A 17,491-nucleotide genomic window follows, 5' to 3' on the forward strand; every position below is an offset into this window, starting at 1 on the left:
CCGACCCTCCTCGCGGGCCTCTGTTTCCCAGCAGGCTCTGCGGGCTGGGCGGGGTAAGTGCTTCCGCAGTCAGGTAATGACGTTGTGGGTAAACAGGTCCTGTATCCGTGGCAGCGGCTGAGTCCGGCGGGCGAGGCACCGGCTGCCGCTAACCGGGGAGAGCAGCTGCCTGTCGGAATCAGCCCGGGCCGCAGCGCGCCGCCGGTACGGGGTTGGCAGGTAGGCAGTGACTGCGGGCCGGGGGACGCGGGCGGACCCGGGGCGAGTGAATCTGACAGGCCGAAAGAAACGTGGGGACTCCGCGCGGTTCTTTGCGAGCGGTGTTACACCCAGCTTGGGCCTGGAACTTAACGCGCTGGTGCTAACAATGGTCTTGGGAGGAAACTGCGGCTCAGATAAGTTCAAGGCGCTTGCGTAGTGTGGACAGCCAGCTCCACCACCCAGGTCTTCCTAACTGTGTATGTATGTCCCGTGCCCCTTCCCCCCACCCCGCCGACGGCGCCTGCAGTGCGGGGAGTGGAACTGGGGCGGAGAGTGTCGCCGCTGTCATCTTCTGGGAGCTCCATGCGGCTCTTGTGCCCGGTGTTCCTCAGATGCTCAGACACGCACGTGTGGTGGGAGTTGGAAAAGAATCTGATAGTTGGCTGGGAACCCTCACCCTACCCTCCTTCTCCGGTCCTATCCATCTCATTCAACTCTGCCCTCCAAACATCCAGTTGGCGCTCAAGCCAGATACATGGAAATCTGGCCTCTTTCCTTCCCTCATCCCCAAACTCCTACGTTCATCCAGTCCTTTACTAAATGCTATCAACTCGGCTTACATAACGTCGCAAATTGGAACACTTTGCTTCAGCTCCAAGCCTTCGTTACTGTAAGAGCCTTCTCTATTTCCACATTCATTCCACAAACATTTGCTGAGTGCAAGCACTCGGTATGTGCAGGCACCGTGCTAGATGCTAGGGTTACAGTGATGAACCAAGGTAGGTGTAGCCTCTCTCTTCTGTTTCCTCCAATTCATTCTCCATCCTGGGTCACAGTGATCATTCCAAAAGGCAGATAGGACCACTCTGCTGAGAATCTGCTGGCTGCCCGCTACCCTTATGATAAAATCCGGGCTCCTGACTGCGGCTTTCAGAGCCCTCCATGAACCAGCGCTGGCCTCCCCATCTAGACTTACCCTGTTCCACACTCCCCCTGTTCACTGGGTTTTAACCACACTAGGCTTTGGGTTCTTGGAAGGCATTACATTTCTTTTAGCTTCAGGATCTTCACCCAGTGCTTTTCCTCATACTGTTGTCACAATTTGTGGTTATCTGTTTACTCTCTGTCCAGAGGTCAGGAACTGAAGCATCTTCTTCACTACTCTGTCTCCAGAGCAGGGACTCAGAAGGTGTCTCTGAATAAACGCCTCCTCTCAGGGACGGGAGTGGCAGTCGAAGCAGATTATTTGCTCCCTCGGGTTACTGGAAGCTTTCTAGAGCAGTTGGTCTGATTAATCACCTGGTAGGTGTTCAGTGCTCAGACTGTATGTGTAAATGTCACAGAAAAAGCAGGAAGACAGACCTTTTAAAAAGCTTGATTAAAATTGAAAAATAAAAAAAGAAGTACTTCGAGAGGCAACTATATTAAAAACAATAAAAAGCTTGATTAAAAAGGGGCGCCTGGGTGGCTCAGTCGGTTAAGCGTCCGACTTCAGCTCAGGTCACGATCTTGCGGTCCGTGAGTTCGAGCCCCGCGTCGGGCTCTGGGCTGACGCCCAGGGCCTGGAGCCTGCTTCCGATTCTGTGTCTCCCTCTCTCTGCCCCTCCCTGGTTCATGCTCTGTCTCTCTCTGTCTCAAAAATAAATAAACGTTAAAAAAAATTTTTTTAAAGCTTGATTAAAAGGAAGCTTGGGATGATTAAAATGTTTCAAAAGGAAGATGCTAACCTATTTCCTTCCAGTAGGCGAAAGGCTCTGGGCCACAGTCAGACAGTCTGTAGACACGCATTTGTTGGCCCACAGTGTTGGATGTGGTATTGCCTTTAAATTTTTGAATTCAGCGCTTTCCTTTAAAAGTCAGATTTCATGTATAAATCTGGATTTTTGGCTGTCTTGAAAATCAGTTCTGGTAACCGGGGGACTGAATTCTTTTTTTAACCATCGCTCCTCCTATGGTATACCTGCTCTGGAAAGTTACTCCCACAGTCACCCCATGTGGAAGAGAACTTTTCTAAGGAAGCCAGAAGGGAAACAGCTGGGGGAGGTGGGGGCAGAGGAAAGGGCAGGCACAGCACCAGGTGGTGGTAGCCTTTGGAAGACCTGGGGTCTTGGAATTGGTATAGCGGCCAACGGCTAGCCCTAAGTAGCATTGCCTCCCTTTGTAGACAGGGCGTGTCCTTTTGTTTATTTTATTTTTTAATGTTCATTTTTTCGTTTTTTTAGGGTTTTTAAAAAATGTTTATTACTTAGTTTTTTGAGAGAGCAGGGGAGAGAGTGTGCGTGAGTGGAGGAGGGGCAGAGAGAGAGGGGAGAGAGAGAATCTCAGGCAGGCTGTGCACCTGCTCAGGGCTCGATCCCACCAACTGTGAGATCATGACCGGAGTCGGATGCTTAACCGACTGAGCCACCCAGGTGCCCATTTTGTTTTGTTTTGTTTTGAGCCAGAATGAGGGTGCGTTTTCAGTTTCCCGGAATTGAGGCATCCTTTGGACCCAGGAGTTCGAGGTGGCCTGGGAGGGGAAAAGATATCCCTGCTGGTTCTCCTGCCCACAGAAAGAAACCCAAATGCCTTAGCTTGGCGCACACGGTCTTCCTGATCTGGCGCCAGCCGACCTCTTCAGCTACATCCTCGGTCCTTCCATATTCTAGGCCGCTCAGTGACTTCAGGCTCGTGTCTGTGCTATTTTCCCTGATTGGAATGCCTTTCCCCGGCCTCCTTACTTGGTATGTGCTTGCTGACACGTCATTCCTTTTTGTGTTTTCTGCTGGAGAGAGACTGAACCAACTCTAGTCCTAGTTCAGGCAAGCGTACAGTAGCCTGTGGCGTACATTGTGGGTAAGGTTCTTCCTCCCGGCTTCTTTTTTAACTCTGATCTTTAATTCACGCAGATTTCCTCGTTTGCTTTTGGTGTTATTCCAGTACTGTATTTGAAAAGCTTTTTCATGTCCTTTTGGGCACCTAATTGGGGATAAATATGCCATGGCTTCTCACGCTTAGTTCAAATGTGACTCCTCCGCCCCAGGCTGACCGCTGTGTTCTCCAGCGCTTGCGCGATATATCTGTAAACGCACTTAACACAGTGTACTTTTCAGTTTACGTGTCTGTCTTCCTCCAGCTAAACTATGCGCTCCTCCCGGGCGGGCACCATGCTCCACTCATCTTTGTACCCCCAGCATCTAGCAGTGTTGGCCTGTAGAAGGCACTCAAGAAATGTGTGTTGAATGAACGGTGCCTGTGACAAGCAGCTGGACTTTATTCTTTCCTGACCCTTGCTCCTATGACACACCTCCTCCCGGCTGCCACTCTCAGCCCTTCAGAGCAGAACTTCTCTCCTCTAGGGAAGCTGGAAGGGAAACAGGTGAGGCTCAGAGAGGTGGAGGCAGAGGGAAGGGGGAGCCTTTGGAGGAAGAGCATCTGGGTTTTTGGCGTTGGTGTCTGGGGGCGGGAGCGGGGCTGGCCTGGGAGCAGGCATTTCCTTGGGTGGCTGGGAAGCGATTGGGGATTCAGCCTGGTTTCTTCACAGCTATGGCCAAGGACATCCTGGGTGAAGCGGGGCTGCACTTTGATGAGCTGAACAAGCTGCGGGTATTGGACCCTGAGGTTACCCAGCAGACCACAGAGCTCAAGGAGGAGTGCAAGGACTTTGTGGACAGTGAGTGTCATTTGGGGAGACGTGGTGCCACTCAGCTTTGAGCTTCCAACTGTGTCCCGCCCCCGCCCAGCCCCCAGCTCTTGTCCCTGCCAGAGTGGAGCTGTGGCTCCCTGGAAGTGGCGCCCGGCCTTTATCGATTCCCATGTACTAACCACCTCGTCTGCCCGCCCTGTAATGCGCCCATGTGGCCCCACACAGAGCACCAAACGGAACAAATGGTGAGATGTGGAGGATGTCCCATCGTTGCTTTTCTTCCCTCTCAGAAACCTTGAACCTCACGGAAGCAGAACTGTGGCTTGGGGGTGGGAGTAGTTAGGTACTCCTGATTCTTGGAAGAAATAGTTTTCTCAGTCGCGGGATTACCATCACTTGGAGTGAAAACTGATTAACTGGAGTCTCTAGAAGTAGCTCAACAGACTCAACGAAGTCCCATTTTAGCTGGATACCCAGGACACCTCCTGTCCCGGGAGGCAAGCACCCGAGAGCAGCGAATACAGAGCACATGTGGTTAAAGCAGGGATTTCTGAGCCTTCTGGGCACTCCATAGTCTGCAGAGAGCTTGGCTGGTGAAAGGTAGCTTGGGCTCCCTTGCCAGTCTTCTGACTGCATGCCGTCCCTCCTCCCTGGGTCCTAGTTCACTCCTCAGTAGGATGAGGTCCCCCCACACCCAAGGACGTTGAAAAAAGCGAATGGGAGATTAGCACCTGAATGCTTTGAGCTCTTTATTAGCTCTGCCCTCCGTGGGCAAACCCCTGCCCCCCCCACCACCATTAACTGAAAACCTAGGGCCATATCTGTGGCCAGTCAGGAGACTGTGTTCACGTCCTGAGTCCGTCCTTCTGGGGACATGCCCCTTGTGCTTCCTGTCACTCCTGGGGAGGGCTGGATGGAGTCTGTGTGGAGGATGGGCCACCGGGAGCCTCGCAGACAGAGGTCAACAGTCACCGGCTGGCTCAGTTGGGACTCAAGGTCCAAGCGTGCCCTGCTCCAGCTCTGAGCGCCTGGCCACCCTCCTCTGGGTTTAGACCAAGGGTGGAAGACTCTAGGCCCGTGCGCCAGACCGCTCGGACACACATTAGCCCTGCTCTCGCCACAAGGGGACACGAAGGGAGTGATGATGCAGAGAAAATAAAACATTTTGTTTTCTGTTCTTCCCCTAAAAGAAATTGGCCAGTTTCAGAAAATAGTTGGTGGTTTAATTGAGCTTGTTGACCAACTGGCAAAAGAAGCAGAAAACGAGAAGATGAAGGTAAGATGAGCGTGCCTTCTCCATCTTGGCCTGGGACACGGTTCACCAGCCTCTCCTCCTGCCCGCTGGACTTTTTCTTGCTGGGGGGGGGGGGGGGGGGGCGGGGGATGGGATTATTTTCTTTAAGTAAAACGGGATTCTAAGTAACAATTCCCAGTCAACTCTTTCCGCTAGTCGAACTCTTTTATGCTAGTACACTGTCATCGTTTCATGTTCACATCGCTGAGATGGGTGGTCTTATGCTTTTGTAAGTGAAGAAGGCATACGGGGGGGTCAGTGACCCGGCAAAGGACACAGGGCTCCATGGTGCACCAGAGGGGCCACTGGCACCCGTGTGCCAGACTCCGGGGGCGGGGGGACTCGCGGATCTGCCCCTGAGCTGCCTCTGGAATAACTCATCAGGTTATTCCAGAAGCTCTGGGGCTCGACGATCTGTCCCCGGCTGGGCACTGAGACCGCCCCCGAGTGGCCCTCCCTCGGCTGAGGACTTAGCTGAAGACGGTTTTAACGAAGCCACGACCTTCTTTCTAGGCCATTGGTGCTCGGAACTTGCTCAAATCTATAGCAAAGCAGAGGGAGGCCCAACAGCAGCAACTCCGAGCCCTAATAGCAGAAAAGAAAATGCAGCTTGAAAGGTAAGAGGTGAGGGTGCAAAGAAAGTTCTTTGCTCGACTGCAGTTCTATTCTTCCTTCTTGAGCGGCCACCTCTTGTCCTTATTCTTCACCATTGTCCTCTCGGGAACAGGGTCCCACTTGCCATCTGACTTGAAGACTTAAAAAAATAAAGTCAAGTCCTGTTTAATGAGAAGGAAAAAGGACACGTGTTAATACAAAACCACCTCTAGTGGTCTGGGAGCTAGAAGGCTCCGGTAGCGAGTCCGTGAAGCTGGCTAGTTCTCCTAGAGGAAAAGACCTGGAGACTTCTCACGGGTGGCCCTGGGTTGGGCTTGGCCTCTTTCTTTCTTTCTTACCCTAACTTCTTCATTATGAACTCACACCATTTCTTGGGATCGTTTAAATCGCTTACATTCTTCTCTAGAAGAATTAAGTCCACGGTTTATTTCATCCATTTTTAGGGCTTCTAACAATTTTGTTTTTCAGGTATCGGGTTGAATATGAAGCTTTGTGTAAAGTAGAAGCAGAACAAAATGAATTTATTGACCAATTTATTTTTCAGAAATGAACTGGAAATTTCATTTTATAGCAGGCCGGGCAAAAAACAAAACCCAAAAAACCTCTGTACCAATCCAGTGACTTGACCAATGACCCAAGTATGTCCTGAGAGATGGTGTGGAAAAAATGCAGCATCTCTGAAGGCAGTAAGCAAGTCTGGGGGGCTTGTTGCAAATGTCAGCAAACATCTGCTGGGCAGTTACCCTGTGGCCACAGTGGTCCAGGCTCTCACCTCTTGGCACTCTTAGCCTGAACTGAGCAGTCTGTAAATTTTGACCCTTTTTTTTTTTTGTAAAGTCACAAAGCTTTCAAAGGAAGAGCAATAAATTATTGTTTTCAAATGGCTTGATCTGCCTCTTTTCCTGTTGCCCTTGAAGTGTACATGGAACACCTTGTAAGGGAACCCCGGACGCTCTAGCCCCCAGGCCACGAAACGAAGCAGGCAGTCGTCGGCAGCTACCTTTATTGGGACCGGACACAGGTGTCAGATGGTACCCCATCAATCAGACCATTATGACTTGTGAGCAAAACAGATAAAAAGAGGAAGGACCAGTTACCATTTTCCATGCATTCACTGAGTTTTTGGTTTTGAGTTGGCCTTGAGTACATATTTAGAGAAAACTAAGGAACACCAACGAAGAGCTCCTGTATTTACACAACGGACACGTCAGGCCCAGCTGCCCCTCTACTTAGAGAACAAGCCAGGAATGACGACGAAACTATCAGGGAGGTGACGTTATCCCCCCGGAAGCACACTTCCAGAACAGGTTTGAGACACTAGACCTCAGAGCGGGACTTATGTCAGGTGGTCTGTAAAAACAGTCTTTAAGGAGACTTAAAATCTTTTCTGGGATGACCCGTTTAAGACAGAAAGAAAACACCTTCCAGCGTAACCCATTTCTGAAAGTCAGGCCAGAGCTAACCGTTGAGCAAAACCCAAGTCTAAACCTCTTACAGGACCTTTCCCCCCACCAGAGGGGGAGGCAAAAAAAACCAGGATATCATTTTCAATGAATATTAAAGTCACAGTTTTAAACTTAAAAATGGCCTGAAACATCCCACTCTTCATTTTGCTGATTAATGACACGCTGTAGAGAGTCATGAATCGAGGGTTTAGTCACCTGTACGTTGTGGGTCAAGTGACTCATGAACATGCCAAGCAGGCCACGTGTCTCCGAAGTTTATCCAGTTTCTGGTCTGGTCCTGCTCCCGGCGGAACTTGGGCACACAGTGAGGGATTTGGCTCCACCTCCCTATAACCCAGCCCACACCCCCCTGTCCGTCCTCAGGTGATTGGTCCGTTGGTGCCAGTGTTCTCAGAAGGGGAGGGTCTGATGGGGCTCCTGCCAGTGTCTTGCTCTTGTGTGTTGCTGGTGTGGTTCGAACGCTACCGAAAAACATGGGTTCTGAGCAGTTTTCTGCATACCGGGTCCAACAGGAAACTGCCCTGTGGGCATCTCCCGCCGGGCCAGTGGTCATTTCTCTCATTTCTTCTTTCTTTTCTCCTCATACTTGTAGTAGGGGCTCCGCAACATGAAAAGCAGAAGCATAAGAGGGATGAGAAAGTAGGGGGCGTAGACAGATACGAGGGTTAGTCGTTCGTGGAAAGTCTTAGGTCCTTGTCCTTTGAAACCGCTGGCTTTGGAGAAATCCTCAAATAGCAATGTGGAGAGAATTGGAATTAAAGTTGTTATGGTGTGGACGGAGTAGATGATTGCAGGGGTGCGGATCCACCGGCAGCCTCCTGAAGTTGGGGGAAGAGAAAGAGGTAAGCGTTAGGTATGTCCACGACTCCAGGGGCGCCCACGCCAGTCTCCACGCTTGCTCCCTTTCCACGGAATCTACCTCCTTTCCAAGTACAAACAAATGGAAAACCCGATGTGTTCTAGTATCTCCTAATGCACACAGCTGGGGCTCTAGCCCACCGGCTGCTAAAGCGCCAAGGGTGGGGGTTGGAATTTAATTCAGAAAAACTCTAGTGGGGCGCCTGGGTGGCTCAGTCAGTTAAGTGTCTGACTTCAGCTCAGGTCATGATCTCGGGGTTCACGAGTCTGAGCCCTCTCTGCTGTCAACACCGAGCCCACTCTGGATGCTCTATCCCACTTTCTCTCTGCCCCACCCCCACTTAGGCTCTCTCTCTCTCTCTCTCTCTCTCTCAGAAACAAAAAATTAAAAAAAAAAAAAAAAGAAAGGAAGAAAAAGAAACTCTAGGGCAGTAAAACGGCCATTACGATCTACACCAGTCTGGCCTAAAAGGCAGGGGGAAGGGCCTGCCCACAGCATCTGTTAAATAGAAGATCAACAGATTCTGCGGAGATGGATTTGGGAGCTCCAGTGGGAAACTGGTTGTATGAGCTCAGTGATCACGTACATTAGTATGGCCCCCGTCTTTCTAAAAGCGTTAAGTCACACGGGAACACTGTAAGAATAAATGAGCAGTTAAGCCCTTCAGGGATTAGCCTGATGCTACCGCTGAAAAGCCAGCATGGTGCTCCCCAAATCAGAAAAATAAAAGCTAATGATAAATTCTGCAGGGGTAAAAAAAAAAGACAACAAACAGGAACAAGTTCGATCTTGAAGCAGCCTCAGGTGTAGGAGAGATCTCCAGGTGACAGTCCTTCGGCTCAGCTACCCACACAGGCATCCACCTGAGCCACACGGATGTCCCTTTACAAGATCTGGCCATTCCCACCCCACCCTAGGTGACCCTCAGACTACAGGGATCACTCTCCTCTGAGATACTTCCCCCAAAGATTTCCGGGACTGGGTATCAGGGCACAAATGGGATTTTCCCCCCCAGTTACCAACCTCTGAAGAAGGCATAGGCTGCTATGGGGAAGAAAGGCAGCTGCAACACGAGCTCGCAAAACAGGAAGGACTTAAACCACGCTGGGGGTTCCTGTAGCAGAGGGTCTCTGAACTCCTTGGTATACCACTTCAGCAGGTTTCTCAACTGAGGAGAGAGAACGAGCACATTGAACACAGCCACCTGGCAGGACAGGCTGGCCGCTCCAACCCCCGAAGAGTCCCTCACTGCCCAGCCCCGAGGCAGCCCAGATGGCCCCTTCCTAAAGACTCCCTAGCTCTGACTCGAATGTTCCCTCCTCCAAGCCTTCCTCAGCTCTTCCAGCCCCTCTGCTACCCGTTCGTGACCCCGGGTAACACTAGCCCTGCATGTCAGCCAAAGGCTGTGAAAACCACCCTAACATTTGTCCTTTAACAGCAGCTGCACACCAAGCTCCGAGGGCCAGACTGCCTCAAATACAGAAATGAATTGAGTTTCTTTGTCTTTTTCGGGGGGGGCGTGGAACGGAAGGGAGAGAAGTTTAACCTCTTTAAGATGCACTTTCAGACAGCTGAATCCCTAAATCTCAAGTTCCTCATCATTCTTAACTACTGTAGTTCTGAAGAGTTCTCTTTTAGGAGACCCACAGGACATCTGGAGAACAAACTGCCCAAACCAAAAACTGTAGAGCTTCTAGGCTGTCAAGGCTTGAGGGTTAGCAGTCCCGGTTCTAGCTTGGGGCCCACCCTCCTCTGATTACACTGTTAAATCAAAAGATGCAGATCCAGGGGCGCCTGGGTGGCGCAGTCGGTTGAGTGACCACCTCTTGATTTTCCACTCAGGTCATGATCCCAGAGTTGTGGGACTGAGTCCCGCGCCAGCTCCCAGCTGAGCATGGAGCCTGCTTAAGATTCTCTCTCTCCCTCTGCCCCTCTCCCCGACTCATGTGCTCGCGTGTGCTTCCTCTCTCTGAAAAAAAAAAGATGCAGACCCATGGCTACCAGCAGAGGAAGGAAGCAGAAAGGTTGGAGGTTGCCCATTCTGTGCCTTTAAGGGCCCAAAGCGTAGGGCTCCCCCGCATCACATGGGACTACAAAAGGTCTGTCACAGTTTACATCCTGGAGATGGCGCTGTCCTGCCACACCTGTCTCCAAAGCTAAAAATATATATATAATATCAAGTTACAGCAAATAAAGGGAACTTCCAATGTAAGGATTTAGCTTGCAGTGGAAAAGCCATTTTTTTCCATTGCAGTATTTTTCCTGTTAATTTTTAGTCAAAAGATAAAGGCTCACCATTGTGAAACCAAGGCCTCACTGCTGAAGCTGAGCTTTAAGCAAATATCCAGAAACAAACATTCTGTTAGCATGATATTAATTTCAGAAAGGCTCTGGCTAGATTACCAGCTTATCGACCGGGTGATGTCTAATTTGTACTTGATCTGAAGTTGAAACTCACAGCAATACCCTTAGCTTCCTTCTAGGCACTCTTCAGGATGGTAAGGTGGCAGAAAAAAATTCATAAAGGTTAAGTCGCTGCACCTCTCCTGGGCTCTATTTCCTCGTCTGTGGAACAAGCAACTTGAGCCAAATGTTTTTGGAGATCCTTTTTTTGCTCTCCAGATATTCTTTAAAAAATATTGGGGGGGGGGCGCCTGGGTGGCTCAGTCGGTTGGGCGGCCGACTTCGGCTCAGGTCATGATCTCGTGGTCCGTGAGTTCGAGCCCCGCCTCGGGCTCTGTGCTGACAGCTCAGAGCCTGGAGCCTGTCTCAGATTCTGTGTCTCCCTCTCTCTGACCCTCCCCCGTTCATGCTCTGTCTCTCTCTGTCTCAAAAATAAATAAACGTTAAAAAAAAATAAAAAAAAAATATTGGAGGGAATGACCTGCTGTCAAGATTTACCGTAGAAATTTAAAAGGCATCCTGCTTTGATTTCATTTTCTGTTCCATTTGTATACAGTCTATTTCATAAATCCAGGATGAGATCAGCAAAACTCAGCCAGCTCTTGTAGGTCATCAATTAGGATCCTAGCGCCCGCCTACAGTCGCCTGCGAGCCGCATGCTTCCGGAAAAGACCTGGACTAAGGGCTGAGGGAAAGCAAACCGCAGGCCCCTGGGTGAAGGGCTCCGGGTGCGGGCTTTGGGCAAAGCACTTAAATCTCACTGAACTTGCTTCCCAATTATAGCACTTCCTTCACTAATGGGAAGATTAAATGAGTTAATGTACACGGTCTTTAGAACAATGGCAAGCACAGAGTAAATCTTACAATTACTTAGTTGAACTTAACACGTATGTGGAGAAATTCAAGTTTAATCCTATTAAGAGCGCAGCATGCAACTGGTCCGTAAGAACTACTCTTATTAGGTAAGTCCCCCAAAATGGTTTATTACCTGACTCACATTTTTTGTTTTTAATTTTTATTTATTTCTGAGAGAGACAGAGTGTGAGCAGGGGAGGGGCAGAGAGGGAGGGAGACAGAATCCAAAGCAGACTCCGGGCTCCAAGCTGTCAGCACAGAGCCCGACGCGGGGCTTGAACTCAGGAACCACGAGATCATGACCCGAGCGGAAGTTGGACACTTAACCGACTGAGCCACCCAGACACCCCTATACCTGACACATTGGACTCCACTTACCATTGGTGTCCATTAAACTACTGACCTGGCCTATAAACAGGGATTTTTTAAAATAGATTATTTTACATTTTTAAGGCCACAATCCATTTTTTTAAGTTTATTTCTTTGATAAAGTTTATTTGAGAGAGAGCGCGCATGTGCGGGCTCGTGAGTGGGAAGGCGGGGAGGGGGACAGATAGAGAATCAGAGTATCCCTGCTTGGGATTGAAGGGCCTGAACTCACGAACCGTGAGATCATGACCTGAGCCGAAACCAAGAGCCGGTTGCTTAACTGACTGAGCCGCCCAGGCACCCCTGGCACCAGAATTTCTAAACCAGGAATTGCCACTGAACAATCCCGCACTTTTCTACCTTAGGGTGAGCACAGGCCGATTTCACACCTAGACGCTCACCTTAAACAGAACCAATGCTACCCGCTGCAAACGATACTGCACAATGCCTTCCCCATCCTCTCCATCTTCCAATCCAAACTAAATTCCTTTGGTTTCAGAGTAAGAGTTTTTCCAAGTATTGACCGGTTCAAACCAAGGAAGATCAGCCCCAACCATTATGGGATCTCCACAAGCATTTTAGTTCTAGGAGAAAATTCCTTCTATTTGGGGAAGAAAAACACAACAGATGTGAAGATTGGGCATTTTTTCAAAGAGAATCTGAGAATCCCTCAAGGCTTTTGTTATTATTTTCCCCATAACCAAGCAACAAAACCATCAATCTCAACTCCAAAGCAACAAGAGTGAAGAGAGACAACAGCCCTTCCAAAATAGGATCCCCCCCCCGTGTCGCCAACACCTTCAAACAGCATCAGATAGAAAGCCACAGACATACACAATCTCTGGCCAGGTCCCACTGGCACTGGCCCTTGACCTTTTACAATAAGTCAACATTAAAACCGAGAAAACTTTACCAAATCAAAGAGATAAGCTGAAATGGGGTCTTTATGATGCTGGACACATTTGGACTGTATTTGGGGGTGGTAAGCAAGAACCTGTGGGAACGGCATATTCAGAAGAGATCAAGAAAGCACCAGCTGTTAAGTCCGGAGTAACCTGGAGTAAATAATGTAAGTGCCCAGTATTAAAGGGACTCATCACGCCAAAGACTAAACAGGCAGCCTGCCTGAGTTTTGTTGGCCACACAGACTCTGAAAACCACAGACAAGGCTCCTTTCTTCAAGGCAACTAATGGCTGGTGCAGAACGGTGGCGACCTGCTGAGAAAGCGGGCGCTACCTGGGTCTGTGTGGCAGGCCGAGTAACAGTCCCCAAAGTTCCTAATCTCTGGAAGCTCTGAACGTAACCTTATAGGGCCAAAGAGACTTTGCAGATGTGATTAAGGTAAGGGTTTTGAGTCTTGAGACGGGAGGTTATGCTGACTACCTGGTCGGCTCTAAATGTAACCACAAGTGTCTGTATAAAAGTGGGGCAGAGGGAGACTGGATTACAGAAGAGAAGGCGGCCAAATGATGACAGAAGCAGAGACTGAAGCGATAGGGCCACAAGCCAAGGAACACTGGCAGCCACCAGACTGGAAGAGGCAAGGAACAGATACTCCCCTAGGACCTTCAAAGATTCCCCTAGGCCTGCGAGATTCATTTTCATCTTCTGACCTCCAAAACTGTAAGAGAACAAATGTTTAAAGCCATCATGTTTCTGGTAATTTGTTACAGCAGCAACGGGAAACTAATATACCCTGTATGTGTGAGCTTGTGACTCTCCTCCCAGAAACCACAAGGCCCACACAGTTTTGCATACCCCATGGTATACCCAGGGGTTCAGGGACCTCAGGTGAAGCACCCCCCCCCACCCCCGCTCTGCAGAGAAAAAGCACCTAAAGGGAAGCAGGTAGACAAGCCAGTCTTGCCCACAGTTCTGCACACAATGTGGAGAAGCACAGAACTGAGGACAGGAGCTCCACGGGAGAAGGTTACAGGGTCCAGAGGTGAAAGGACCAGGTAAAATAAAACGGTGGCTCTGAAGAAACGAAAAGCATTAAAGCAAACTTTGGGGTAAGGAATACTCATTAACAACGAGGAAATGGGGGTTTCTCGCCTCTATTTCTAGTCAGGTGATCATTCTTACTCGAACCTAATTAAAAGGGCTGATTTGAAAAGGTGTCGTTAATTTACTTACGAGCTTTCGAAGTCGCTGGATCCCAAGACCGAAGCAATGACGATCCGTGAATGCCCTGTGTTATGGGTCTAATGCTACTTGCACTATTGCTTTGGGATTAGACGTTATTTTAAAGCTCTTTCAAAGAACACACAAATCCAACACGTGATTGAGACACTGGTTCATCCAGGCTACTTCCCTCAAATACAAGTGACCAGAGGTGGGGTGTTGCGAGCCTTACGCATACCCAGGGAAGAACTGTCTTTAAAACGACCAAAGTGTCTGCCCCAAGCAGCTTGGGATAACGGTCCGGACCATCGAAAACCCCAAGCAAGACGTCGAGATGAAGGGTGAGGGGAGGCTGGGGCACGGGCAGGACCTAAGAAGGGAGGGAGGGAGGGAAAGGGGGGCAGAACCCTGGCTGGGCGGCGAGCGGGGGAGGGGAGGTCTTGGGGACGCCGGGGAACGATCGCAATGCGCAGAGGGGCCCCAAACTCAGCGACCGGCCGTCTGGACCGACCGTCGCCCTCACCTCGACGGGGTAGAGTTCGCGCGGCAACACCACCTGCATGTCCAAGAGCAGAGTGATGGGGACATGGGAGAGGAAGTAGAGGCCCAGTAGCCACTCCAGACCGCGCCGGACGCCCAGAGCCCCCATTATCGGTTGGTTGCGCCGGTGAGGAGCGAATGCCGCACCAGCCCGGAAAGCCGACGTGGGAAGTGGGCCCGACCCGCGCTGCGTCCCAGGACTCCGCGCCCTGACCACCCGCCCCGCCCCCGAGAAGGCTACGTCGGCCACTCCCATTGGCTGGCTGCAAAGCCCCGGCGGGAGCGGCGCTCGCCGCAGGGCACGCCCATTGGCTCGTACAAGTATAGCGTGTAGAGGCGGTGCCACCCCAGACCATTTCCATTGGCCGTTGGGGGCGCCGCGTGGAATGGGGCGGGGTTCCTCGCTCGCCGCGTGGGACGGCTCTCGGGCTTGCGGCGTGCAGACTGAGCTGGGAGCGCGGGGGCTGACGCCCGCCAGGCCTGGCTGCAGACTGCGTGGCGCGCTGTGGTCCCTTTCACCCGGTACTCCATTCATTCAGTGCAAAGGAGTAAAGCTTACTGAGCGGCTCGTGTGTGCTGGGCCACGGGCGCTGGTGGAAGTGGAGCCCCTAATGCAGCCCAGCTGCCGCAGACCAGGGCCGGCCCCATAGCACGTTGTGATCCGCGCGGTGGTGCGACGTTCACGGGCCGTGGGAACACCCGCAAGGTCCCAGCCCCGCCGAACCTGAGGGGCCTGGAAGCCTTCCGAAGGCTGCCTAGGGGACAGCCAACTTCAATTAAGCAAGAAGCACAGGGATATAGCAAGAGGATGGGCGGGTCTTGGCTGGGGCAGGGATTGGCTGTGATGAATGAGGGAGGATTTATTCATTCTGCAAATATATATATTTTTAATTCACTTATTTACTTGGAGAGAAAGAGAGAGAGCGCGCGCGATCGTAAGTGGGACAGAGAGAATTCAAAGCAGGCTCCACACTGTCAGGGCAGAGCCGGATGCGGGGCTCGCACTCCCCGAGCTCACCAACAGCGAGATCGTGACCTGAGCCAAAGTCCGCCATTAACTGCCTAAGCCACCCAGGCGCCCCTGGTTCTGTAAATATTGATCTTTAACTGCCCGCTGGGCCCAGCCATTCACTGAATGTCCCACCGACTGGGACACAGAAGTGAGCTGAAGAGAAGGTAATCGGGTTCTGGCTGCGTTGACACTGAGCAGTCTCCACAGCGTCTGAGTGGAGGAGTCTCGGGGGCAGCTGGATGAACCTGTTTGGATACGTAGATAGTGGGACATCCGCATTTGATGGCGGTCGGTCGGTGTTGAGAGCAAAGGGCCTGTCTTAAGGGTGCTCCATCCTGGGGGTGGGGTGGGTGAGGAGGTGGCTGAGATACAGGTGCACAACAGGAGGGTGATGTCCCAAACATGGTGGGGAGGAGGGTCAGCTGGGTCAGAGCAACACTGAATGGCCCCTGCGGTGGCCCTGTGAGAGAGCACAGGTGTGGTGGAGGCAGGGGGCACATGACAGCAGGACAGGGAGTAAGGAGGTGGGGAAGGGAGGCAGGGAGTGTAGACCTCCGGTTAGGAAGGAGAGGAGAGAGAGGGGGCAGTAGCTGGAGGGAGATGAGCTCCAGAGATGGCCTACGTATTTCTCAGATTGACTAGAACGCTTTTCACTTACTTAGATGCTGTTTGAGGTTTCCGGGTGAGGGAGGAAGGTTGTCCTTGCAGGAGGGAAGAGAGCAGGAAATGTGGCTCAAGGCCCCTGAGGAGCTGGAGAGAATGGAAGGGTTAGGGTTAAGACAGAGGAGCTCAGTGCTCCCCAGGACGGGCCCCTTGGCACTAGAACAGAGAGATTGGTGGCAGTGTAGAGGGCCCAGCTGACGTGGGTGGCCAACGATCTGGAGGCCCAATCTCCGAGGCGGTGTGCTTTTCTCCAGGGTGGGGTCTCCTCAGCAAAAAGGCTGTTGAGTGTGTCTGGGTGGTTCAGGCTGTTGAGCGTCTGACTCTTGATTTCTGCTCAGGTCCTGATCCCAGAGTCATGGGATTGAGCCCTGTGTCAAGGCTCTGTGCCGATCGTGGAGCCTGCAAGATTTTCTCTGTTTCTCAAAAAAATAAATAAATAAATTTTTTTCTCTACTTTTGCCCCTCTCCCCTGCTTATGAGCATTCTCTCTCTCTCTCTCTCTCTCTCTCTCTCTCTCTAATAAAAAAAGAAAAAAGTCTGTTGACTCCTCTAGGGCCGAGGTTCGGAAAGACATCGGTGAGGAGTGGCTCAGTCGGTGAAGCGACTGACTCTTGATCTCGGCTCAGGTCACCATCTCATGGTTTGTGAGATCGAGCCCCGCATTGGGGGCTGTGTGCTGAGAGCGCACAGAGCCCCGTTGGGTTGGGATTCTCTCTCTCCTCTCTCTTTCCCCCTCCGCCACCAAATAAACTTCAAAAAGAGTTAAAAGAAACACACCGGTGATTTTGAGACGTTGGATGAGAAGGGTGGATTGAAGAGGCGGAACATGCGTTTCAAGCTGGATGGGGAGGAAGCCCCGTGGGCCAGAGGGGCTGGCAGCCTGGGAGAAGGCGGAGAAGGGAATGAACGTGAGGCCGAGGAGGCAGTGCTGGCAGGGTGGGAATCACCGGATGAAGAGGCCAGAAGGTTGGGAAATTATGACAGGGGGGCACAATGTCCAAATTCCTGGTGTTGGGAAGAGGTTCTGTGCAGGGGGAGGTGTGGGCCGAAATGGAGAGGAGGGGAAGGTGTTTGGAGATGGAGTCAAGGGACAGAGAGCCCAAGGTGCTGGATGGATGGACGGTGAAGACCACCTGGGATGGGGGTGAGAAGGCTGGGGAGACTGTTGCCAAGGTAGAGTCAGGAAGGCACCCAGGAGGAGGTGGGTATGGGCCAAGGCATGGCTCAAACCTCAGCGGAGGTTGTGGCCTTGGGGAGCAGGGAGGCTGGTGTGTGGAAAAAAACCGAACTGCCAACACGGGGGAGGGCTGTGGGGAAGCCGAGACCTTGGAGAGCGGGGAGTAAGGTGTCAGTTCCGGCAGGCGGTGAAGGCTGAGGGGTCTGGGAGGAGGGGGTCTGGGAGGAGGGGTCTGGGCTCCGGACAGGAGGGGGTGTTTACTATGGAGGACAGTCAAGAGCCGGCTG

At 51.5% G+C, this 17,491-nt stretch overlaps 2 protein-coding genes across 3 annotated transcripts; one reads left to right on the plus strand and one right to left on the minus strand.

Annotated features, from left to right (window-relative positions):
- The first annotated feature begins 62 nt into the window (after window positions 1-62).
- IFT20 (intraflagellar transport 20) lies at window positions 63-6,620 on the plus strand. Of its 2 annotated transcripts, XM_086686528.1 has the most exons (6): window positions 64-219; window positions 3,317-3,559; window positions 3,725-3,853; window positions 5,017-5,102; window positions 5,634-5,737; window positions 6,204-6,620. In XM_086686528.1, exons 3-6 carry the CDS (start codon window positions 3,727-3,729, stop codon window positions 6,283-6,285), a joined length of 399 nt encoding a protein of 132 aa, XP_086542654.1. In that variant the 5' UTR covers window positions 64-219; window positions 3,317-3,559; window positions 3,725-3,726; the 3' UTR covers window positions 6,286-6,620. The 2 variants fall into 2 exon arrangements, with proteins under 2 accessions (XP_025772402.1, XP_086542654.1); XM_025916617.2 differs by lacking the exon at window positions 3,317-3,559 and having other exon boundaries at window positions 63-219.
- A 101-nt stretch (window positions 6,621-6,721) lies between these two features.
- On the minus strand, window positions 6,722-14,549 carry TMEM97 (transmembrane protein 97). Its single transcript, XM_025917652.2, has 3 exons — window positions 14,336-14,549; window positions 9,084-9,228; window positions 6,722-8,019 (listed from the first exon to the last, which is right to left on the minus strand). Exons 1-3 carry the CDS (start codon window positions 14,459-14,461, stop codon window positions 7,760-7,762), a joined length of 531 nt encoding a protein of 176 aa, XP_025773437.1. The 5' UTR covers window positions 14,462-14,549; the 3' UTR covers window positions 6,722-7,759.
- Window positions 14,550-17,491: the final 2,942 nt, after the last annotated feature.

The sequence above is a fragment of the Puma concolor genome, chromosome E1, assembly GCF_028749965.1.
Source record: "Puma concolor isolate L17-30 chromosome E1, mPumCon1.1.hap2, whole genome shotgun sequence".
Classification (NCBI taxonomy): domain Eukaryota; kingdom Metazoa; phylum Chordata; class Mammalia; order Carnivora; family Felidae; genus Puma; species Puma concolor.

What these genes read in the sequence shown, in the direction of transcription:
- IFT20 (XM_025916617.2), top strand. Translation starts at nt 3,727, where the DNA reads ATGGCCAAGGACATCCTGGGTGAAGCGGGGCTGCACTTTGATGAGCTG. An exon ending in GTGCAAGGACTTTGTGGACA is followed by an intron (nt 3,854 to 5,016) that starts GTGAGTGTCATT and finishes TTCCCCTAAAAG; the next exon opens with AAATTGGCCAGTTTCAGAAA. An exon ending in AAGAAAATGCAGCTTGAAAG is followed by an intron (nt 5,738 to 6,203) that starts GTAAGAGGTGAG and finishes TTTGTTTTTCAG; the next exon opens with GTATCGGGTTGAATATGAAG.
- TMEM97 (XM_025917652.2), bottom strand. Translation starts at nt 14,461, where the DNA reads ATGGGGGCTCTGGGCGTCCGGCGCGGTCTGGAGTGGCTACTGGGCCTC. An exon ending in GCGAACTCTACCCCGTCGAG is followed by an intron (nt 9,229 to 14,335) that starts GTGAGGGCGACG and finishes CTCTCTCCTCAG; the next exon opens with TTGAGAAACCTGCTGAAGTG. An exon ending in AGCCTATGCCTTCTTCAGAG is followed by an intron (nt 8,020 to 9,083) that starts GTTGGTAACTGG and finishes CCCCAACTTCAG; the next exon opens with GAGGCTGCCGGTGGATCCGC.